This window comes from Pristis pectinata, chromosome 4 (genome assembly GCF_009764475.1).
Source record: "Pristis pectinata isolate sPriPec2 chromosome 4, sPriPec2.1.pri, whole genome shotgun sequence".
NCBI classification, from domain to species: domain Eukaryota; kingdom Metazoa; phylum Chordata; class Chondrichthyes; order Rhinopristiformes; family Pristidae; genus Pristis; species Pristis pectinata.
In genome coordinates this window covers 87,887,479-87,913,415 of record NC_067408.1, presented here as the reverse complement: position 1 = coordinate 87,913,415, position 25,937 = coordinate 87,887,479, and the positions used below count along the sequence as shown (strand labels likewise).

Here is a 25,937-nt window from a genome sequence, read left to right as displayed (position 1 = left end):
ATATTGACTTTTTGGAAAAATCAATAATTTTCAACATGTAAATAATTTACAGACATTCCTCATTCTACAATGAACTACTTAACATTTTTCCACATTACATCTCATTAGCTACCTTCTTGCCAATTCAACTTGTAATATCCCTCAGCAGTGGGTGCTCATCTCAGCTCAACTTTTCTACCTGGTTTTGGATCATCAGTCAATTTGGATATGTTTCATGTAGTCCTTTCATCATGAATTTGAATTGTAAGCAGCTCTGGTCTGAACACCAATTTTTGTTTACCACCCTGAAAATGACCCTATTCTCACACAAGAGACTGCAGATGCTGGAATCTGAAGCATAAAACCAACTGCAGGAGGATCAGCAGATCATGCAGTAGCAGTGGAGGGAAATGGACAGCTGACATTTTGGGTCGAGATCCTTCATCTAGAATCAGAGACAGAGGCTGGAAGGTGATAATTGGAGACAACAGATTCTGGAATCTGGCAAGGAAGGTGACAAGTGGAACCAGAGTGAGGATGGACAGATGGAACCAGTGGGGGAGGGAATAGGAGACCCAGTGGCTGATAGGCAGATGGAACAAGTTGGGGGAGAGGACAGGAACTGGGTGGATCAGAAGGAGAGAGAGAGAGGAACTGCAAGGGTGTGGGTTGTCTGAAATTGGAAAATTCAAATGTTCATATCATTGGGTTGTAGATGACACTTGAGATGCTGTTCTTCTCGTTTGCATTTTGTCCTCACCCTGGCAGTGGAGAAGGTTGAGGACAGACAGGCCAGTGTGGGAATGTGAAGGGGAATTGAAATGGCATGCAACCAGGAGCTCAAGATAGCCATTGCAGACAGAACACAGATGCCTGGGAAAGCAGTCACTTCGTCTTCACCTGGTCTTGCCAATGTAGGAGGCCACATTGTGAGCACCAAATGCAATAGACAAGGTTGGAGGAGGTGCATGTGAATCTCTGCCTCATCTGGAAAGGCTGTTTAGGTCCCTGGATGGTCGTGAGGGAAGAGGTGTAGGTGGTAGGTTGCAGGGGCAAGTGCCAGGTTATGAGGAGGGGTAGGGGGGAGGTTTGAGCGAACAAGGGAGACACAGAGAGAATGGTCCATATGGAAAACAAAAAGGGGTAGGGAGAGGAAGATGCAACTAGTGGTGGGGTCACAGCAGCTGCTGGAAATGACAGAGAATCTCAGATGCAGAATCTCAAAAAGCTGTTGAATATGTCCAACATAGTTTTCCTATCACAAACTTGTTGATACAAGTAAGTTACCACTCTTTAATAACTATATTCTGTATGCTGCTGACAACTGATTTTGGGCTAACTTTAGGCCATTTTATTATCCCTTCTATTTTTGTATGCTGGTCACACATACTGAAAGATCACAATCAATGCATCCCACAACTCTGCAGCCATGCATTTTAGACTGCAGGTGATGAGGACCTGGGAATTTATCAGTTTTTAATATTAATTTTCCTTTTTTTTTGAAGCATATCTACTGAAGTGTAGATATGCTTCTCGTTAGCTTTTCACTTGTTTTTTTTAGTATTTTTGTGAAGACAGGTCAAATATTTGACATTTCCTTATTCCTCATTATAATTCTTCATAGCTCGTCCTCCAAGGGACTAAAATTCATTTTTACTCTCTATAGTGCATATTTCCAAAAGCTCTTACATTCAGCTCGATATAGGTTCTATTTTAACTCAACATACCGTAGGCCCAAATTATTGAGTCTTTCCTATTTTAATTTTATGAATTATTCCAAATCTGCAAGGCATCCTAGCTATCCAACAGGTCAGGCAACATTGGTGGAAAGAGAGGTAGTTAACATTTCAGGCTGAAAACCCTTGATGAAGTGTCCTTCATCTGAAATAACCACTGTTTCTCTTTCCACAAATGCTGCATGATCTGCTGAATGCTTCTAGCATTTTCTGTTTTTATTTCTGATTTCCAAACATCTGCTGTTTTATTTTTCATTTTCATCCTTGCTAGCCATATGAATGGCAATTTGGAGGGTTGAATGCTGTGGGCCTGTGCTCAGATGATGTACTGAAGAATTAGGTACGAATCTGTTCTCTTTAACAAGCCAGAAATATAAATTAGACAGTTTATACCTTCATATGGAGTTTAAGAAAAGAGAATACATACAAGAATATACAAAGAAATGTAACACGAGTGCAGTAGTTGAGTGGCTGAAAATGTGCCTTTGAAGATTTTAAGAAATGTTTCAAGTAGAGATGGAAGCAGAAAATGGAACTGTTTTCAGAGATAGCTCAGGGAACCACCAATGCAAGATGAAAGGATGTGGAATATAAATGAGGCAGGAGAAACTAAACTTGGGTATCAGTCACAGTAAACAATAGCTGGAAGGCAAGTCATGTATACTTTTTTAAGTAAGGAATTGAATTGACAGTTCAGGATTGTCAGCTTCCTTTATATATTTGTCGTATTATCAACTTCTACATTCTTACTCATCCAATAAGGAGCAGATCCATTACAATCAACTGCAAGCATGACATTAGATGTAATTTTGTTGATGATTATATGACATCCAAAGCAGAAGGCAGATTGGTTGTTAAATAAATGAAAAGGGAGCAGTTTACAGCAAAGCATATTAAAAGGAAGTAAAAAAAAAATCTGGACGAGGTGTTCATCTTCCATCAAGACAGATTGCAGCCATCTGGACTTGATTTCATCTCAGTTGCCTTCTCTGTTTATATCACAATTGGCCAGTTCTGCTGTAGGCTACCCATCTATAACGTTAATTCAGATTTTTTTCTCTCCACTAATGCTGCTGAGCAATTCCTATTTCTCTGGGTTGCATTTCACAGCTTTTCCACGTCCCTTTATTTGTTTTCCCTCTCTGACTGATCTCATTTATCAGTTGGATTCATCACAATTTATTACCAGGGTACCCCTGGATGACAAGTTGTGATGAATCCAACTTATCAGGGTCCAGAATATTCTCTCTGTCCCATCCAACTTTCACGCTCTCTGTAACTTCAAAGTAGCCTGTTTTCTCTCTTTCCCAGTTCGAACAAAAGGGTCTTTGGCTTGAAATGTTAATTCTGATCTCCTTCCACAGATGCTGCCTGATCTGCTGAATGTTCTTTGCCTTGTTTTCACCATCCTCAAGGAGTGTGACAGAATACTCTCAGTTTGCCTGGAATGGAGTGCACAAGATGATCAAGTTGATAGGTGCTGCATCTCCCTGCCAAACAATTACTTGCTCCACCACTGGCAAACGATGACTGCAATATATACAGTTTACAAGATGTCCTGCAGCAATTTTCCAATTGTTTTTCAACAGCAAAAAGCAAATCTACGACCTTTATCACCTAAAATAAGGATGTAAAGCGCATGGGAATGCCACTACCAGCATGTTATTCTTTCAGTCTCACATGAGCCTAACATGGAAATATATACTCTTCATTTAGGGTCACGATCTTGGAAATCTTTGTCCAATGGTAGCATGGGAATACCTTCACCACAACACCTGCAGTGGTTCAAGGAAACAGATCACTTTCTCAAGACAAAAGGAATGGGCATTATATGCTGGCCTTGCAGAGACATGAACACTCCATGAGTGAAGTCAAAGTATTGCTGCACCAAAGTAACCTCCTTGAAAGGGTTAGATGAGATCTTCTTAGCTTGTTACCAAAATATAGCATCCCGGGACTGTCAGAGATAATAAATAGCAATGCCCCTTCATTAAATTTCTAGCACTGGCAACTTGAATTTAGCCATTGACAACTACCAGTACGATTGAATGTTAAGCGAGACCCAAATAAATATAGATCCATTCCATATAAAATATTTCCTTAAGTGAAATTTCAAAAATCAAGGCTGCGTTGTGAAATGCAGTATGACTATTTGGATGAAAAACACTATGATGCCAGAGAAACTCAGCAGGCCAGGCAGCATCCATGGATAAAAGCAGGCAGTCAACATTTCGGGTCAGGACCTTTCTTCAGGACTGAAGATAGGAAAAGGGGAAGCCCAATATATAGCAGGGAAAAGCAGAGCAATGATAGGTGGACGAAAGAGGAGAGGCGGGGTGGGCACAAGGTGGTGATAGGTAGATGCAGGTAAAAGATAGTGATAGGCAGGTATGGGGGAGGTTAGGGGGGGAGCAGATCCACCGGGGGATGGGTCAAAGGTAAGGAGAGAAAGGAAAAAAGGGGTAGGTAAAAGAGATAGGCAAGGAAAGGAAAGAAGAGAAGAACCATGGTTTTGGGGTGGGGGGGTCAGGAATTACTTAAAGTGAGAGAATTCAATGTTCATGCCATTAGGCTGCAAGATTCCAAGATGGAAAATGAGGTCTGTTCCTCCAGTTTGCGCTTGGAATTCTCCTGGCAGTGGAGGGGGCCAAGGACTGACATCTCTCTGACAGTCTGGGAGGGGGAGTTGAAGTGACTGGCAATGGGGAGATGCAGATTGTGGTTACAGACAGAGCGCAGGTGTTCTGCGAAATGGTCACCTAGTCTGCGTTTGGTCTCACCAATGTAGAGGAGGCCACACTTGGAGCACCGAACGCAGTAGATGATATTAAGGGAGGTGTAGGTGAATCTCTGTCTCACCTGAAAGGACTATTTGGGTCCCTGGATGGAGATGGTGTAGGGGCAGGTGTTGCACCTATGGCATGGGCAGTGAAAAATTCCCGAGGTGGGAGCGGGATGGGTGGGTGGGGAAGGAATGAACTAGGGAGTCACAGGGAGAGCAGTCTATGCGAAACTTACTTCCGCCATCTCCAACGGGACCAAGCATATCTTCCCCTCCCCTCTCTGCCTTTCGCAGGGACCGCTCTCTCTCCGCGACTCCCTAGATTCCAGCATCTACAGTCCTTTGTTTCTCTAGTATGACTATTTAGATATAGTATATTCCTTTTGGTCGAGAATGGGATGATATTTGGTAAAGTTCAGAGTTGAAATTTATAAATTCAACATTCATAACATGAGTACCTATGGAGTCAAGAGTAATACAGCATGGAAACAGGCCCTTTGGCCCAACTAGTCCATGCTGACCATAGTGCCCACCAAGCTAGTCCCATTTGCCTGCATTTGACCCATATCCCTCTAAAACCTTCCTATCCATGTACTTACCTACATGTCATTTAAATGTTGTATTGTACCTGCCTCAACCACTTTCTCCGGCAACTCATTCCATATATGCATCATCCTCTGTGTGAAAAAGTTGCCCCTCAGGTCCCTTTTAAATCTTTCACCTCTCACCTTAAACCTGTGCCCTCTAGTTTTTTTTAAAGTCTATTTTCTGCAGGGAAGGGGAACATGTGCATTTATCTTATCTTTAACCCTCATGATTTTATATACCTCTGTAATGTCACCCCTCAATCTCCTACATTCTAAGGAATAAAGCCCTAGCCTACTCAACCTCTTCCCTGTAACTCAGACCCTCGAGTCCTGTAGTTGCATCTTAGACTTAATCTATTTTCAGTGCAAAAATGAGGCATCTGTTCCTTATGAATATTCAGTAAACTTGAGGTAAATGAACTGTCTCAGCTTATTTCAGGGACAAACATTTTGCCTGTTTCAATTCCACTTTTGAAAGAAAAACCACTTGCCCTACTGAGAAATACACTTGCAAATGAACTGGGACTTGAGCACAGAATTAAAAGATTATAGCACAAAAGGAGACAACTGGCCCATCACCTTTTTGTCGACTGACAAAGAATTACTGAACCTAATCCTACTTTCCAACTCCCAGTCAACAGCAATGCATGTTATGGCAAATGGTCACTCAGGTTCCTTTTAAATGCAAGCATTTCTGCCTCCACTGCCCTATTATGCAACATATTCCCAGAACCCAACCATACTTTGAGAAATCTTTTCCCCTCTAATTCATCTAGCTATCATCTTTTATGTATTTAATCCTTGTTACTGACTGCAAAGGAAAATTGGATTTTCCTATCTGCCTGATCAAAGCATCTCATTTTTAAACTATTCAGTAAATTATAAACATTGTTTTCATATTTACATGACACATCTTAAAAGGTGTAGTAGTAGCACTACTTAACAGTGAAATGACAATATTTGTTTTCTTAAAGGTGCAATGTTATCAAAAAAAAGATAATGCATACTCACCAGGTGGAGGATTCAGGTAGACACTGTTACATGTTAAAAGTTTCTTAATGAATTGGAAGTACTCCAAACTGTACTGCATTCTGTTGTGCATAAATTGCACATTCTGTTTCCGTACGCTTCGCTCAATGACAATTGGCATTTTTATCTGGTGTGGTTTAATGCTAATCTCAAGCTCAGAAATGTACTTAATTAATTCGTTATCTTTATCTATTGTGTCCATTCGTTCATAAAAAAGGATGTAGGCATTCCACCATCGTTTTTGTCGCCTGTATGACATACGTTTCATCATATGATCAAACACTTCGCCCATATATTCACCACCAAAACACTGGTTTTTCATTTCTTCATCGTCATCCATTTTGCACTCAGTTACATCACCATCGTCAAACTTATACCACTTGTTTTTTTCACCATCTCCACCATTTCGTTGAATGATATATGAATAGTAATGTCCACCACTGGCCTGACCGCTATGCACCAACACACCAACTAGTCTATATTTAGTGCTACCAGGTTGTTCATTATCTGGCTGGTCATTTTGGATCAACTGATTTTCTGGGTTGATGTCATCCCCTTCCAATTTGGCAACTCCAGCCACTGTGTAAGGCTCCATGTCCAGCTCTCGAGGAAACTCAAAATAGTCATTGAATTTAATTGCACATTCCCTTTCCCAGTCATAGTCAAATCGCTTGAGTTGAATTGCTAAAACTGGAGGCAACTTCTTTATTAACAAACGTTTCACCGTATCCACCTGCAAAACAGAAAGCATTACAGGATAATGAAGATAAGGAAATTCTGCTACTGTAAATATCAAAAGAAACTCATGCCCTTGACAAAGCCAAAAGAAACAAGTAGGACAAATTATCATTTAATAATAATCTACCTGAATATAATAATAAAACTCCTGAAGCAGAGGCTCATCTTGAGCATCATTCATTAGTTGTTACCAGCTGTGAAGTGCTTCACCTATTCATTATGTTTGAAGAGACTATTCAAGAGTGAGACTCACAAAAAACAAATTTCATATCCAGCCACATGCAACATTGTTTCTTTTGAATTTGTAGCAATTCAAACTCAGGTTGAATTGCAGCATTCAAAAAGGGAAAGATTTTGAATGGCTATGGGGAGAGTAAAGGGGGAATGAAACTACCTGCATTACTCTCAGAGCCAATATAGACAGCTGGCCCAATTGCCTCCTGTGCTGCATCCATTAATTCTACTTTTCAGCATGCAGTGGTAACTTCACTTCATCAATAATTAAAGTTTGAAATATGGATATACTTTTGAACAACTAGAATGCAAATGAAGTTCTTCATTAAAATATTATATTTTAGAAAATTGTAACAATATGAATTCCTAACAATTCCACATGGTCATTTCTAATTCAAGTAGCCACACAACAAGATGCTTAACCAAACATTTCCACGATAGAACATCGAACAATACAGCACGAGAATAGGCCCTTTGGCCCATGATGTCTATGATAAACTAAACCTATCTGCCTGCATGTGATCCACATTAGAAACAGTTTCACCTTATTTACCTCAAGACTGAGGCTGGCCCAGTCCCACTACCCTTCAATACATGAAGGTGTAAGGAACAGACAAGGTGGAGAATTCTAAAAGTTTATAACCCTCTGTTTAGAGAAACTTCTCATCTTGGTTCTAAATAACTGACCTCTGTGGTCAATGAAAATTCATAAAAATATCAATAAGCTTGACATTTAGCCAACAAGGTCTGAGACTGTACTTTGACTTGGCATATCCCCATTGACCCTCACCGATTTTAAAAGATGCACCAATGAAAGTATCCTATCCAAATGCATCACAGGTTGGTATGGCAACTTCTCTGCCCAAGACCACAAGAAATTGCAGAGTTGAAGACGCAGCTCAGTCCATCACGAAAAACCAGCTTCCCCTCCATAGACTCTGTCTACACTCCTCACTGCCTCAGAAAAGCAGCTGGCATAATTGAAAACCCCATCCACCCCAAACATTCTCTCTTCTCCCCCTTCCATTGGGCAGCAGGTACAAAAGCTCGAAAACATGCACCATCAGGCTCAAGGACAGCTTCTATCCCACTGTTTAAGACTTTTGAACGGAAGCCTTGCACATTGAAGATGATGTCCTCACAATCTACCTTATCACGGTCCTTGCACCTTATCGTCTACCTGCACTGCACTTCCTCTGTAACTGTAAAACTATAATCCGCATTCTATTATTGCTTTTCCCTTCTACTATCTCAAAGTACATGTTTTTAAATGACACGTATGGATGGCTTACAAAACTAAGTTTTTCCACTATCTTGGTTCATGTGACAATAATAAACAATACAGAAACGATAAAGAAAAGTAAGTTGTATGGAAAAGTCACTAATAAAGAAGCCAAGGTGTCTCAGATTCACAATATATCTAGTCACTGGATTCAAATTACTTTTTAAAATTATCTCATGGGTAGTAAAATGATTTACATAAATGTTCCTTTTGTATACAGCAAAAGGCATCAGTCCGAGTATGAATCTTGAGTCCTGAGTATAAATACTGCACCGGTAGCAGTGACTCCTCAGTCACAAGCTCCTCCTACCTGAACATGAACGATCCCAGGGTGCTATGCAAGAAAGGGCCAATGACCTTTACCTGATGAGCTGACCAATATTTCACCTTCAACCACAATCACTACAGTTGATTACTCTCATCATAACGATAATGTTTAAAATATGGGAAAGGTAAAGAAAAATTGAGAATCTATTCTTCAGGTATGGTTAAACAGATAAAGGTAGAATATTATAATTTCTATTGCATAATTCAGAGAACCAGGAAATTCACTACATGACTTGGTCAACAGCTGTTCCTCAAAAACCAAAAAACCCCAACCTACCTTGTCTTTCACTGGAAAGCTGGCAAATGCAAGCAGTCCTGCTGCTTCTACCCACTTAAGTGGGCGGAAGCTTGACATTTGTAAACAAGGGCTGAAGCCCAGCCTTCACTCCAGCTAACTTCGACCCTCTGGACACCTGCATGGCACCATTGAATTTCTCAGAGTCCAACATAGGAATGCACACTTCCTTAGATTTCCCTGTATCTACATTGAAAAATCTGACCAAGTGGTGCAGGTCCCATGAAATCACTGGGAAGCAACAGTTGTGGGGATAACAATAACTGGAATTTTTTTAAAAATTTAATTCAGTTGATTTAAATCATGTATTGGTATTGGTTTATTATTGTCACGTCTACTGAGTTATAATGAAAAACTTGTCCTGCATACCGTTCATACAGATCAATTCATTGCACAGTGCATTGAGGTAAGTACAGGGTAAAAACAGTGACAGAATACTGAATAAAATGTCACAGCTACAGGGAAGTGCACTGCAGGTTGATAATAAGGTGCAAGGTCATAACAAGGTAGATTGTGTGGTCAAGAGTCCATCTCATAGCATATGGGAACTGTTCAATAGTCTTATCACAGTGGGATAGAAGCTGTCCTTGAGTTTGGTGGTATGTGTCTTCAAGCTCCTGTATCTTCTGCCTGATGGGAGAGGGGAGAAGAGAGAATGATCCAGGTGGGTGGGGTCTTTGATTATGCTGGCTGCTTCACCAAGGCAGCGAGAAGTATAGTCCATGGAGGGAAGGCTGGTTTCCGTGATGTGCTGCGCTGTGTCCACAACTCTCTGCATTTTTTTTTTTGCGGTCTCGGGCGGAGCAGTTGCTGTACCAAGCCGTGATGCATCCTGATAGGCTGTTTTCTATGGTGCATCGTTATAAGTTGGTGAGTGTCAAAGGGGATGTGCCAAATTTCTTTAGCCCCCTAAGGAAGTAGAGGCGCTGGTGAGCTTTCCTGGCTGTGGCATCTAAGTGGTTGGACCAGGACAGGCTATTGGTGATGTTCACTCCAAGGAACTTGAAGCTCTCAACCCTCTTGACCTCAGCACCGTTGATGTAGACAGGTGTACGTATTCCCCTTTCCTGAAGTCAATGACCAGCTCTTTGGCTTTGCTGACAATGAGTGAAAGGTTTTTGTCACGACACCACGTCACTAAGCTCTCTATCTCCTTCCTGTGCTCCGATTCATCGTTATTTGAGTTACGGCCTACGATGGTGGCATCATCTGCCAACTTGTAGATGGAGTTAGAGCAGAATCTGGCCATGGAGTCGAGTATATAGGGAGTAGTGTAGAGGGCTGAGGACACAGGCTGTGGGGCACCAGTGTTGAGAATAATCGTGCTGGAGGTGTCGCTGCCTATCCTCACTGATTGCGGACAGTTGGTCAGAAAGTCAAGGATCCAGTTGCAGAGGGAGGTGTTGAGTCCCAGGTTTCAAAGTTTGGTGATGAGTTTGCTTAGAATTATGGTATTGAACAATAGACTTAAGTGTTTCAGTTGTAATTTCTTTTTAGGTATTACTAAGAAAAACAATTGCAAATATTTCATTTAAAAAACGTCTTTGATAGAGAGTCTGGGTAGGGCCTCACCAGTTTTGAAACCAGAGATGGGAGAATCAGAAGTTACATGGTAAGACTCTACCTTGGGCTTCTCTGATAAAGTGGAAACTGGCTTCCCTGGAATGCACTCGATGGCAGCTTTCAGAAAAAGCATGTTCCGATGGCAGAGGATCAGCAAGCTTAGGTGACTCGTTACTGAGCATTCTTCCTCTCACTACCACCCCATTACCTGGTAATTCATCTCATGGCAGTTAGTAAGGTCCTGCACATTGGCTTTCATTTACATGGTTTTGTACGACTACACAATTTGCTAGCGGCACTATGGAAATGCAATTTGTGTAAAAACAAAGCCACTTAAATTTCAACAATCACAAAGCTTTCCCAACCAATTTTTTTTTGTTACAGCAACTGTTCCAAAAAAAAGGGCAAAGTTCTGTACATAAAGGCCCAACTTCATAAACTGTGTAGAATTACATTAAAACTAAGTGGTCCATTATTCACTCTTGGTTCACAATTCACAGTGGATAGGAATAAACTGTACCAAGATGAAGCAGAATGTTGGGAATGGGTTTCTGTGAGGTGTGGGCTAATACTGTCAAGGTCAATTTTAGGGCATAACTGCACCTAACATCTGGATCATCAAACCAAGGTAGCTTAGAATATGTGGTGAGGCTACAGAATAAAAAATCTGCCTGTTATTTTACTAGCACAAGTGGCTAAGATTACACTCATCTCAATTATTCCAAGTCTGCCAAATACAACATATTTAAATGCATAGGACAGTGACCCCAGTTATTAATTCTGTATACAAAGGAACAGAGCAAAAGTAAATGGTGGTTCCACAAAGACAAGGGGTGGGGCAAGTTAATAATAGGGAATACATAGCAAAGGCATTAAATACCTTCACAAAAAGATACATCAAGAATAAGTGGAAGTTAAGGCAAGTAGCATTAAAGAACTTAAATCAACAATATCAATATAGGAAAGATTTTAGGCAAGTTAATGGGACTGAAGGCAAGCAAGTCCTCTGGACCAGATGGCTTGCTTCTTAACATTTTAAATAAAAACAGCTGCAGAGATAATGGATACACTGATTTTCAGTTTGTTGATCTTTACAAAATCAAAGTTCTCTTGTCTAATCATAGTCTAGTTAATATCACACAAGTTGCTGGGAAAATGCATTGTTTCACAATTAAAGAAATGGTAAAGAGACACTTGAAAAAAGATTAAAATATGATTAGATGGAATAAACATTGTTTCATGAAAAGGAAACTGTTTGCCAAACTTAGTTAAGGATCTAACTGGTAGATTTGACAATGGGATTGAATGGATGTCAAATGTATTATGGGTTTCTTTAAAACGTTCCAAGTGCCATACAGAAAACGGCTTGGTATTGACTTATATATTAGTATAGATAAAGAATCGGTTAAACAACAAAAACGTGTCCTTTAAATTTGCAAACTGCAGCTCATGAGTGCTATAGGAATCAATTCGGGGGCCTTAGCTGTTTACAATTTACATCAATGATTTTGACAAAGGGGCCAAGTGTGTTGTTTCAAAGTTTGTTAATATTATAGAGAAAGGGGGAAAGAGAAAGTTGAGAGGATACAAAGAGACTGCAAAAGGGAAACAAACAATAAATTCTTCCAAACTCCGTTAATTATAGACTCAACCTCTACTTATCATTCATCAACCTTCCCAATTTCTTGCTTTGTGTTTCATGGACTAAAACTCTTGCTCCCATAACTTATGGGCACACTAACGTGACTAACATTTTCCTTATCCAGAAAAGCCTTATTTCTTGCTAACAGACTCTACTTCCCTTAAGTGGAAGTACAGATGTAGCTTGAACTTTTCTGGAAAAAAAAAACGAAACGTTTTAACAATCTTGATTGGATTGAAAGATGCTGAATGGCAGTGAAACAGTTCATAAATGTTAGAGGTTAAATGGCCTGTTATTTTATTCAGTTCACTTATCCTTTTTCCTGACACTCCTTTCCTTATGTAAAAGAAAATCAGATTTAGACATGAAAAGGTTTGGGAAGCCAAATTGGACACAGCCTTTGAGGAATATAAAGGAAACAGGAGAGAAGCAGGGAATCAAGAGGGCTAAAAGAGGCCACAAAACATCTTCAGTGAGGAGTGAAGAGAACCCAAAGACATTTCATACATACATTAAAAACAAGAGCGTACCAGTTGTGGACCACTCAAATACAAAGGAGGGAAGTTACTGTATGTCTGGACCTAGAGGAGCTGGGCAACGTACTAAATGAGTACTTCGCACCAGTGTTCACCAAAGAGAAGGATGTGGAGGATAGTGAGATCAGTGAATCTGTTGATATCAAGGTGACGATGATGTTGGGGCTCTTGTAAAAACATTAAGGTGGATAAGTCTCCAGGGCTTGATGGATCTATCCCTGGTTCTTGAGAGAGATAAGAGAGGAGGTTGCTGGGGTCTTAACAAAGAGCTTTATATCCTCCTTAGTCACACGTGAGGTTCCAGAGGACTGGAAAATAGACAATGGCATTCCTCTGTTAAGAATGGCAATAGAAACAAAGCAGAAAGTTAGAGGCTGGTGAACCGTACATCACTGGTAGGGAAATTATTGGAGAAGATTCTTAGGGATAGGATCTACTTACATTTGGACAAGCATAGACCCATCAATGATAGTCAGCATGGCTTTGTGCGGTGGGGGGGGGGGGTCGCATCTTATAAACGATTGAGATTTTTGAGGAAGTGATGAAGATGATTGATGAGCACAGGGCAATGGATGTTCTGTACATAGACTTAAGTAAAGCTTTTGACGAGTGCCTCATGGTAAGCTGATCCAGGAGATTAAGGCACATGGAGACTTGGGAGGTGGGATTCAAAAGCCAGAAGGTAGTGGTGGAGGGGTGTTATTCTGACTGGAGACCTGTGACCAGTGCAGTTCCACAAAGATCAGTGCTATAACCTCCGCTGTTTATACACGATTTTGATGAAAAAATAGGTGGGCTGATTTGTAAGTTTGTAGATGACACAAAGTTTGCAGAATTGTGAATAGGGAGGAAGGTTGTCAAAGGATTCAGTACGAAATGTGGAGTTTCATCCAGACACATGTGAATTGTTGCACTTTGGGAGGTCAACTCCAAGAGGAAAGTATATGGTAAACAGCAGGCCCCTCAGGAGCACTGATGTACAGAGCAATATTGCGGTTCAAGTCCATAGCTCCCTGTAAGTGGCAACACAAGTAGATAGGGTGGTAAAGGAGGCATATGGCATACGTGCCTTCTTCAGTTGTGGTGTTGAGTATAAAAGTCAGGAAGTCATGTTGCAGCTGTATAATACTTTGGTTAGGCCACATTCAGGGTACTGCATGCAGTTCTGGTTGCACATTACAGAAAGGACATGGAGGCTTTGGAGAGGGTGCAGAAGAGGTCCACCAGGATGTCGCCTGGATTAGAGAGTTCTTAATTTTGCTTTCCACAATGCAGGTTTAGTTAAACATAGAACAATGACAATTTAAGCTAATCCCATCTGGCGGCACATAGTTTATATCCCTCTATTCTCTGCCTGTTCACTTGCCTGTCTGAATGCTTCCTAAACGTTGCTATTGTATTTGCTTCCACCACCTCCCCAGCAGCTCGTTCCAGGTACTAACACTGTAAAAAAAAGAGTAAACTCACCTTGTAAATCTCCTTTCAACATTCCTCTCTCACCTTAAAGCTGTGCCCTCTATCTACCCCTAAAAATTTGGTATACTTCTATCAGATCGACCCTCAGCCACTGACACTCCAGAGGAAGCAATTCAAGTTTGTCCAACCTCTCCTTAAGGCTAATGCTCACAAATCCAGGCAACATCCTGGTGCACCTCTTCTGCATCCTCTCCAAAGCCTCCACATCCTTCCTGTAATATGGCAACCAGAACTGTACACGATACTCCAAATGTAGCCTAACTGAAGTTCAAACAGCTGCAACATGAATTGCCAACTTTTATACTCAATTGTCCGACTGATTAAGACAAGCATCCTGTACTACTTCTCTACCACCCTATCTACTTGTGTTGCCACTTTCAGGGAGCTATGGATTTGCACCCCAAGATCTCTCTGTACATCAGTGCTCTAAGTGTCCTGCATTTACTGTATCCTTTCCTCTTACATTTGACCTCCCAAAGTGCAATACCTCACACTTATCTGGAATAAACTCCATCTGTACTTTCTCTGGCCATATTCCCAACTGATCTATATCCTCCTTTAACAACCTTCTTCAATGTCCACATCTCTGCCAATATTTGTGTTGTCTGCAAACTTACTCATCAGCCCATCTACATTTTCATCCAAATCATTAAGATCACAAACCAAGATCCCAACACAGATGCCCAATGGTCAAAGACCTCCAGTCAGAATAACACGCTTCCACCACTACCCTGTCTTCCATGGCCAAGCCAATTTTGAATCCAAACAAGTATCCAATATTACTTTTAATTCATATGCAAAACCTGCAATAAAAATGCTATTTAGATGAAATCAATGGAAATGACATGGAACAGGAGACACAAGATGGGTTGTAGTGAATCAAAAATTATACAAAAGGCTGCAAAAACTGCAAAATAAAATTAATGTCACATGTCCCTAAAAAGCAACTGCCAAGAAATCTTCGGAGAGGACAATAGCCAAGGAGCCTTTCAAGAAAGTGCAAATTAACTGAAGTAGCTCACACCATCATGGGTCATATAGGTGGAGCTGAGGAATAGGAAAGGTGTGGCCACACTAATATGGTTGTATTATAAACCACCCAATAGTCAGAGAGAACTGGAGGAACAAATCTGTAGGGAGATAGCAGACAGATGTAAGAAACAGAAAGTTGTGATAGTAGGGGATTTTAACTTTCCACATATTGACTGGGACTGCCACACTGCAAAAGGGTTGGATGGCTTGGAATTTGTCAAATGTGTTCAGGAAAGTTTTCTAAATCAATATATAGAGGTACCAACGAGAGAGAATACAATACTTGATCTCCTATTAGGGAACCAGGCAGGTCAGGTGACAGAAGTATGTGTAGGTGAGCATTTTGGGTCCAGTGACCATAATGCAATTAGTTTCAAGATAATTATGGATAAGGATAGGTCTGGTCTTCAAGTTGAGGTTCTAAATTGGAGAAAGGCCAAGTTTGTGGAAATGAGAAAGGATCTAGGTAGGGTGGATTGGGATAAGTTATTTTCTGGCAAGGATGTGCTCAGTAAATGGAAAGCCTTCAAAGATGGCAGAGTTTGTATGTTCCTGTCAGGATTAAAGGCAAAGGTCACAAGCATAGGGAACCTTGGTTTTCAAGGGATATTGGTGAGCTGGTTAAGAAAAAGAGAGAGGTGTATAGCAGGTATGGGCAACTAGGAACGGATGAGGTACTTGAATATAGGAAATGTAAGAATATACTAAAAAAGGAAATCAGGAAGGCAAAAAGACATGAGGCTGCTTTGGCAGATAATGTGAAGGTAAACCCAAAGGGTTTCTACAGGTATATTAAGAGCAAAAGGATAGTAAGAGACAGAATTGGTCCCCTAGATCAGAGTGGTCGTATATGTGTCGAGCCTCAGGAGATGGGGGAGGTCTTAAACAGTTTTTTTGCATCAGTATTTACTCAGGAAACTGGCAGCGTGGATAATGGAAGGAAGGGAAACAAGCACTAGTGTCATGGAAAATATAGAGATTAAAAAGGAGGAGGTACTTGATGCTTTACAGTGAATAAAGGTAGATAAATCCCCAGCGCCTGACAAGATATTTCCTCGGACCTTGAGAGAGACTAGTGCAGAAATTGCAGGGGCCCTGGCAGATATATTTAAAATGTCCTTAGCCACGGGTGCGGTGCCAGAGGACTGGAGGATAGCTCATGTTGTTCCATTGTTTCAGAAAGACTACAAGAGTAAACCAGGTAATTACAGGCCAGTGAGCCTGACATCAGTAGTGGGTAAATTATTGGAAGGTGTTCTGAGAGATAGGACATATAAGTATTTGGACAGCCAAGGGTTGATTAAGGATAGTCAGCATGGCTTTGTGCGTGGTAGATTGTGTTTAACGAATCTTGTGGAGTTTTTTTTGAGGAGGTCACTAAGAAAGTAGATGAAGGTAAGGCTGTGGACATTGTCTACATGGACTTTAGTCAGGCCTTTGACAAGGTCCCACACGGGAGATTAGTTCAGAAGGTTCAGTCAATGGGTATCCATGGTAAGGTTGTAAACTGGATTCGAAATTGGCTGAGTGGGAGAAGACAGAGAATGGTCGTAGATGGTTCTTTCTCATATTGGAGGCCTGTGACTAGTGGTGTGCCTCAGGGATCTGTGTTGGGGCCATTGTTGTTTGTTGTATATATCAATGATCTAGAAGATAATGTGGTAAATTGGATTAGTAAGTTTGCGGATGACACTAAGATTGGAAGTGTAGTGGACAGCGAGGAGAGGAAAGCTTTCAAAGCTTGCAGGAGGGATCTGGACCAAATGGAAAAATGGTCCAGAAAATGGCAGATGGAATTTAATGCAGACAAGTGTGAGGTGTTGCATTTTGGAAGGACAAATCAAGGGAGGACATACACAGTAAATGGTCAGGCACTGAGGAGTGTGGAGAAACAAAGGGATCTGGGAGTTCAGATACACAGTTCCCTGAAAGTAGAGTCACAGGTAGACAGGGTTGCAAAAAAGGCTTCTGGCATCCGAGCACTTATAAATCAAAGTATTGAGTATAGGAGTTGGAATGTTTTGGTGAGGTTGTATAAGTCATTGGTGAGACCAAATTTAGAATATTGTGTGCAGTTCTGGTCGCCAAACTACAGGAAGGATGTCAGTAAGATTGAAAGAGTACAGAGGAGATTTACTAGAATGTTGCCAGGTCTTCAGGAGTTGAGTTACAGGGAAAGATTGAGCATGTTAGGACTTTATTCCTTGGAGCGGAGAAGAATGAGGGGAGAAATGATAGAGGTTTACAAAATGATGAGGGGCATAGACAGAGTTAATGCGAGTAGGCTCTTTCCACCTAGATTAGGAGAGATAAGTACGAGAGGACATGGCTTTAGGGTGAAAGGGGAAATGTTTAGGGTGAACATTAGAGGGAACTTCTTCACTCAAAGAGTGGTGGGAGTGTGGAATGGGCTGCCATCTGATGTGGTAAATGCGGGCTCGCTCTTAACTTTTAAGAGTAAATTGGATAGATACATGGACGAGAGAGGTCTGGAGGCAGGTAAATGGGACTAGCAGAATAATGTTTCGGCACAGACTAGAAGGGCCAAATGGCCTGTTTTCTGTACTGTAGTTTTCTATGGTTTCTATCACACAGTCATTTAACAGCAGAAAGCTCATTCTTCCCCCAATGTTGGGCAAATATTCAAGTCTCCCTTTCTATGGCAGAGCAGAAGGGTAAGAACACTTAGGATTTTCTGCCTACCATTCACTGCCCATGTTTCACCTAGAATCCCCTTGTTAAGGAAACATGGGCAACCATATGAGCAGCAAACAATCCTTACTCAGGTTGACTATTGTCATGACATTCCCTAAGCATCTGACTAAAACTGCACTTCAATATCAGTTCCCTTCCCTTGTTAAATTTTCATTTGGTCACCCACTATCTCAACCACCAAGCCCTTCCAAGCTACTGCATCCAACAGCCATACTTTCATTCTGTGATGGGTGGTAATTCCACTTCTTCAATTGTCCACTTAACAGAGCTGCCCCTAAAAAGCCAAATCATACACTTTCTGACAATAATATTCTCCAGATATTGCACTCTGAATTGTTATTTGCCCCCAAAATTACTCCTTACTTCATAAATTGAAATTTCAAGTTAATAATATTCATCTGCCTTTGACATATTCTCTCCCCCTCCTTATCCAACTTTTCTTCCAGTCTTCACTTCTTTAATCCATTTTCCCCTAGCTGCCTCATTCTATTCACAAGGGAGGTTAACATTGCCCTTGGTTTCACCTTCCTGTAAGTTCACAAATGATAGATAATATTTGTGAGAGATCACAAAGTACTGAAGGAATTCTCATGGTAGAGGCTGCACTACCATCATAACTTGATCTGATGTTACATGACAGGGCCAAAGTCAGGTAAAATTTAACCACCTTTGAAGTTCCACAAAAGATCCACAAATACCACTCCCTCAACAATTAACATGGAAAAAAATACTCAAAAGGTTTTAAGACATGCCCTACAGGTCTTGACCATAGAAGGTAGTGATCCAAAATCATCATCTCCATCAAAACTGCAAGTTAAACCCAAGGAAAATCAAGTTTTTCTTTCAGACAGCAAATGGAATCAAACCTTTTAATGTACGCAAGCGCAACAACAGCAATAAAAGGAAGCACACTCAACTATTGAATAAATCTTGCAACTACCATGCAAAAGATAAACAGAATGCAATACTTGTAGGTAAGAGAAGAATATTTGGAAGATAGAGTTAGAAATTCCTTGCTATAGGTTCTGCAGCTCAGAGTTTAAAATTGGTGCTGGGATCCCTGCAGCAGCAGAGACAAGAGAATTAGAATTCCATTTTAATAGCAGTGCACCTTCTACATGGTATTGTGAAAAAAATATGGATTCAGCGGAACTTGGGACACCATACTGAAAACGAAATTGTCATGCTTTAAATTAACTGGTCTTTAACTGATCATTTAAAATGGCATTTTAAATGCATTCCCCTAATGTTTATGTAATTGAAGTTGAATTCACATTTGGAGTCAAAAAAGTATTCTACCTTAAGATTGGGTGGATCAAACATTGAAGACAGTGTTCAAAAGCTGGCTCAAAGGGCTGGCCTGCTGTTTGCCACTTTTCTCCTTGCATTTACAGCCACAACGTTCACCATTCAACAAACCCTTTTTTATCTCAATAAAATCCCAATGGAGTTCAGCAGCCAAAAACATTGTCCAATATTGCACTCCTGCAACGTCTACACTTGCTGAAATCCATGTGTGATGAGTCCTCATGTGTCCTTATGATGTAATTTTCTTCATTTTGCAAATGACTGCCATGGAACCCTTAATGTCTCTTGGCCACATCCTTCATTGGAGTGGGGGAGTGAAGAATGTGATACACAAGCGACCATCTTGAATGATGTGTTCAGAACTGTGCAGGATCAGAGACTGCTGTCTGCTTCCACTGAAGCACCAACTGCTGACAAAAAAAATCAGCCCGTTGGCTAACCTTCACAACTAAAACCTATGGAGTTGAAGGTATAGTGTTGAAGCCCAAGTAAAAACTCGAGCTCTCAGTACTGAAAGATTGTCCACTGATATCAATTAACAAAGTTTAGTTGTTCTCAACAAACCCACAGAAGATAATTGCACCCACTCAATTCTCCGTGAGTGCTACAAACAAAATTCTAGTGGCCCATTCCATTGTTACAGTACAAACTTCCCCACCAAGATTCTGTGAATCACAGTGATCAGCATATGAACCCTGTGGCTCACAGTTACTGTCACCAAAACATCTGCCATTTTCAGCACATTTTGCAACACTTTTCAGGAAATAACCTAATTTCTAAAGCTTTAACTGCAAGACTCTTTCCAGTTGGGAGTGCTGACACACGCTCTTCAGGCTTTATTCACTGTCTTTCTGCTGGGTATTTCCCACCCATTTGGTCAACTGAAACTTGAAGCTACTGATTTTCCACTACCAAAATAATTTTGTTTAAACTTCTGGCCATCTCAGATTCCTTATCCCTTTTGTCTCTGCACTCTGTTTCTCTTCACCCAAACCCTTCCTTGCCCTTTTCATTTGATTCCCTACATATTTCTTTTCCCTCCACTACCCCATCTTATTCCACCCCTTTCTTTCTACTTTCCTCCTCCTTTCCCTAACCTGCTCCTACTCATTTTTCTCATTATAATATTTTGCAGCATTTGACCTGACATTATTTTATTTCCAGATATCTGCAGTAAAACAGATGATCAAGTGCTATAGTGAAACACTTCTAGCAGTTCAAATAGAACTGGAGATTTACAACCAAAAAGGAAAAACTAGAACTGGAGATTTACAACCAGGGAACTATGTAGGATTAACTGCAGGTAAGATATATCAAAAAAAATCGCAAGTGTTTTTAACTCTCAAACCTAAGAATGTAACTTATTCTAAACTGCCTCTTCGGCTAAGGGGGCATTTCAAGACAGACAATAAATCACAGTATTTCCAGCAACATTAACATCCCATGAACAAATAAATGAAATGTAATGATGGGAGTCATACCAATAAGCATTGATATCCTTGATCACTGAATACCAATTCAGAGAGTAATGTGCAAAGTCAAATGTGAAATACTGCCACTGTATAAGTGGAGTTCAAATGCACAGATGCTGTGCAGCTATGATAGTTGGCAGAGTATTGGCTAAAGAATTTAGTCTAATAAAATCTGAACACAAAATTCATTACCTTTTTGTTACATTTCTCACAATGATATGCATTGGCACCTTCCAGTAAATCTCCTTTGACATACTGCTCAAGTGAGTCAAGCAGGTTTTGATGATTTCTAATGTCAACATTCAGTGTTGTGAAGGATTCCTCACATTCATACCTGAAAGAAAAATAATGGTAACCAATATGATGAACCCACCAATTAGAGAAAAAATTAAAACTAACATTCAGGAATATACTCAAAGCATTTCTCTATTCCAATATCCATATACATATGTTTCAGACAAAGAATAACATGAAATATAATATTTGGGTATCACTTGCAAGAACACAATTTATTGCCCATCCTTAACTTGCCTCGTGGTGTGATGGTGGTGGTGAACTGCTGCAGACAACGTGAAGGTATTCCCATTATTTGTTAGACTAATTTCTAAGATTTAACCCCTAAATGAAGGAGCAATGGTGATAAATCAGGCTGTCAGACTTCTGCACAACTCGGACAGGAATTTACTGGTATTTGTATTCCCCCTTGTACGCAGTTGAGGGTGCAGATTTGGTAGGTATTGTTTAAGGTGCTCTTGGCATGTTTCTGCAGAGCAAATTGAAGATAATACATGGTCAATATATTATAGTGAAGGAAAAATTGGCCAATTAAAGGGAGGATGGCTTGCCAAGCAGGCAAGCTGTTTCAATGAACATCAGCTGTTGGAGCTGGTTGACCCATTGATTAGAATCATTCCTTGCATGCCATTCTGTAGCAGATCATGTATGGAGATGAATTTGTGAGGGCAGTGAAATTTGAGGAGGATTCTTCATGGTCGTTTCTTGGTTGACAGAGCCAAAGACTTGTTTTTCAGTTGACACGTGGTCTTTTCAACCTTGTTGGTCTGGGTAGCACGAGACTAGACTGGATAATGTGCGGTCCAGTCTTGGACATTCACATCATGGGCAGAATTTTGGGTGGTAATTTCTCCTCTGTTTTTGGCCCTCAAATGTGTTGGGCCACAGAGTTTGGGCAGCAGATGGTCTCGACAGCGCTGAAGAATTCACACACCGTGATTGCTGGCCAGTTGCTGGATTGTATGGATGCTTTACACCAACCATCTGTTCTTTAAGCCACAAGATTTTTGGTGAACCTTGGTCATTAGGTGGCTGCAGTGACGTTTTCTCTCCACTCAATTGAGTTTCCAATTCAAAAAAAAACGTTGCTTTTGTGGTCAGTTTGCTCTTGACCTCCTGATTGTTTTCAAATTATTCCTTGCATTTTCTGGTCGAGGAGCCAAGAATGTCTTCACTGACGTTAATTCTGGACAGCACAGGCATTGTTGAAACACTGTGGCTCACTTTGGGAGTAGTCAAGTTGTCTGAGGAACCATCTGACAAGTGGTTTCTTTGTGCTATCCTTGAGGTCTTTGACATGAAACTTCTTGTAGCAGTAGTTCAGTTACCGACATTGTTTTTGGGCCAGGCTGATCCAAATAATAGAGCAAACTATCTGTTTGAGTCAAACAGTCATTGGCACCTCTCAAGATATGGGTAATGTGAACATCCTTGTATTCCCTCGGTCAAAGGACGGCATAATCTATTAGATGCCAGTACCTGTAACAAACTGCTATGAGCTCATGCATCTCTAATGAAACTGAATGTTGGCGGCATCCAAGAGTTTCATCAAGAGTACTCCCTGATTGGAGTTAGTTTCCCCAATCCTTCCTTGTCAATCATGCGCATTTCTGTCCTTTCTGATCTTTGCATTAAAGTCAATCAAGAAGACCAGTCTCCCGACAGAACCAGGAAAAGGTTTCCTTTTTCTCAGGGTTTAAGCCAGGATAATTGTTGCAGACTAGTTTCCATGCAACCTTGACAGATAAGGTCTTGGTTCAATGGCAAAAGGATCCAAAATGACTCTCTCTTGATCTTCCAGTCATGACAAAGGCATGAATCACTTCATTGGAGTGACAAAGAATCTGCCCCATCAACCAGAAAAAGATGCACTGGGACCCCGCAATCTGCTGAAAGCACGTTGGAATATTGTACAATGCAAGCAGGAAGCTATGCCAGGCGTTGGGATACAACCCAGTAGTGGCCTCAGCTGGACAATAGACCTTGGACAAGTCAAGATGGAAGGTGATTGAAGACTGGGGATGATAGTGTGAAATGGATAATGTGTGCAAGTGTGAGAATGAGATTTCATCTCAAAAGGGGAAATAATGTCTTCAGTGTTGCCAATCGCAAAACTGTTGTCAAGCTGTAATGAGTTTTGAGAAATTTCTTTTTAAGATATCTTTATTAGTCACATGTACATCAAAACACACAGTGACATGCATCTTTTGCATAGTGTGTTCTGGGGGCAGCCCGCAAGTGTCACCACACTTCCGGCACCAACATAGCATGCCCAACTGGAGCACCCGGAGGAAACCCACGCAGATGTGGGTAGAATGTACAAACTCCTTACAGACAGTGGCCGGAATTGAACCCGGGTCACTGGCGCCATAAAGCATTATGCTAACCGCTACACTACTGTGCCTGCCCTTGTGTTGCTAGAATAAACTAAGTTCAATGCACAAGATTAGAGTTGATATTTAGTGAGGAAAGGACCCTTTTAATAGCAAGATTTATATAGGTCACGTAAACTCAGAGCACCAGAAAGCCAGGTCAAAACTAAAACTTGTTGCTTTTCCTTATGATTGAAGGGAGGACAGTAGTTGTTTCTGGATGATTTTGATTTAATATGGTTTGTTCCCATTTTTTTCTCTTCCATCAAACCCTTTCCTACTCCTCTTTATTTAATTTGACTTGAATTCACAATGTTTCTTTCACTGTTGTGCCTTTTTTCCCCACCTCCAACCACAGATTTAATTGTTTGTTTGGCTAGTTATTCACCAATGTGCCAGATGTCTTCAGGGCTCAATACAGTACAAGAAGCTCACATTTCCAAAATGTTTGCAGCAAATAGATTTTAAAACAACAGTAAGGAAAAATAGCTAAGTATGCTATGAGATACCTCCTGCTAATTCTGAGTCAGTATTTAAACATTTGCACTGACACCCAACTGATCACTTACACATTCACAGTGATGCCAATGTAGGTGATGCCAGAATCAACAATAAGCACAGTTAAAAACATTGATCTGCCAGACTAGTGATGAGATAACACAGGACTGCATGTGCCAACCAGCAATAACAGCATGCAATAGATAGATCTCACAACCAACATATGAGATTAAAGATCTGCAGTTCTACCACACCTCGTTGTGAAAATTGTGAATGTTGGTGGGTAGTGAGGAAATCAACAGGAAATGTTGACTCCAAGCACTTCCCATCCTCAAAACTGGTGGATCATAGCATGCAAGTGTGAAAGACAAGCTAAAGTATTCACAGCTATATCCAGTCAGAAGTGTCACATAGATGATCTACCTTGCCAATTACTGGCCAATCAAGCTACTCTTAATCGTCAGCAATGTAATGGAATGAGTCTTTGACAGTGCTGTCAAGTGACACTTATTCACTGATGCTCAGTTTGGCTACAACTCAACTCCAGATCCCATCACAGTCTTGATCCAAATACAGATCAACGAGCAGAATTCCATAGGTGAAAGTGACGACCCTGACATCAAGGCAAGATGTGGCATCAGAACAGTCCTGGTAAAAAAAAATGAAGCAATGGGCAGCAAGAGGAAAGTACCCCAATGGTTGGAGTCATAACTCACAGAAAGATTGTTGTGGTTGTTGGAGGCCAAATACCCCAGCCTCAGGACACAACTATAAAAGTTCCAAAAGGCAGGACGAATCAACTTCACAGCTTTATCAATGAATTTCCTTTCTTCAGGGGATGTTCGCTGATGATTGCACAATGTTGAATTCCATTCACAATTCCTCAGCAAAATGAACCAGTTCGTGCATGAATGCAACAAGACCAAGACAACACTGAAGCATTGACTGATAAGTGGCAAGTAACATTCATGCCACAAATGTCATTGTCAAACTAGAGTTTATTGTCATATGCACGAGTACATGTCCAGGTGCAATGAAAAACTTACTTGCAGCAGCATCACAGGCACATAGCATGTGTCTGGCAATGACCATTTCCAACAAATAATCAAGCAACCTTGACATTTAATGGTGCTTCCATTGCCGAGTATCCCACCATCAATATCCTGGATCACTCATGACCACTCAACTGGACCAATCACAAGAATTGTGGGTTACAGAAGCATGTCAGAGTCTATGTATAAGTGACAAAAACTTAATACTCCAAAGCATTTCCACCATCTTCAAGTCGAAAGTCAAGAGCCTGATGGAAAACTCTCCACTTGATTGAATGAGTGCAGTTCAACCAACTCTCAAGAAACTTGATACCATTAGAACAAAGTTGCCCATCTGATTGGCAATCCATTAACTGATTCCCTCCACCACCAGCTGCATTGTGTACAATTCAAAAGGTACTGCAGTTACTTGCCTAAGTTATTCTGACGACACCTTAACCCACAACCTTTGCCAAGAAGGAGAAAAGGGTAGCAGGTGCAGGAACACTACCACTCTAAGTTGAACACCATCCTCATTTGGAAATATTTTGCTTGTTCTTCATTGCTGAGTCTAAATCCTGGAGCTCTGAATCAAACAGCACTGTGGGAGTACCTACATCAGAAGGACTGAAGTAGTTCAAGAATGTGACATGTGAATAAACATAAAAAATTCTTACCAGGACTTGCTCATAATTTATAATAGGTTTGGAATTCTACAGTCCCATTCTAAGAAGGTCTAAAATAATGGCTTCTCAAATTTGGAACTTCTATTTCTGTCAGAATTTTTGTGGAACAACCTTTTATTTAGATGTCACCCTATTTTAGGTAACACAAGGGAAAAAATTGGTCTGCCGGGGAAATGTTTGAGAATTGAACTGATTGGATTGCTCCTGCAGAGAGCTAGCTCCATAGGTCAAAAAGCCCTGTGCCATAATGATTCAACTTCTAGCTGAGTTCTTGCATATTATTACATTTAAGAGTAAAATTCATAACTCAATTATACATTAAT

The 25,937-nt window shown here is 40.7% G+C and overlaps 1 protein-coding gene across 1 annotated transcript in view; it reads right to left on the bottom strand.

The window, feature by feature from the left end:
* usp9 (ubiquitin specific peptidase 9) overlaps positions 1 to 25,937 on the bottom strand; it is a 196,747-nt gene that overhangs the window by 32,798 nt on the left and 138,012 nt on the right. Inside the window, 2 exon segments of the mRNA XM_052015032.1 lie at positions 6,096 to 6,846; positions 20,926 to 21,067. Of these exon segments, the coding sequence (XP_051870992.1) occupies positions 6,096 to 6,846; positions 20,926 to 21,067 (893 nt within the window).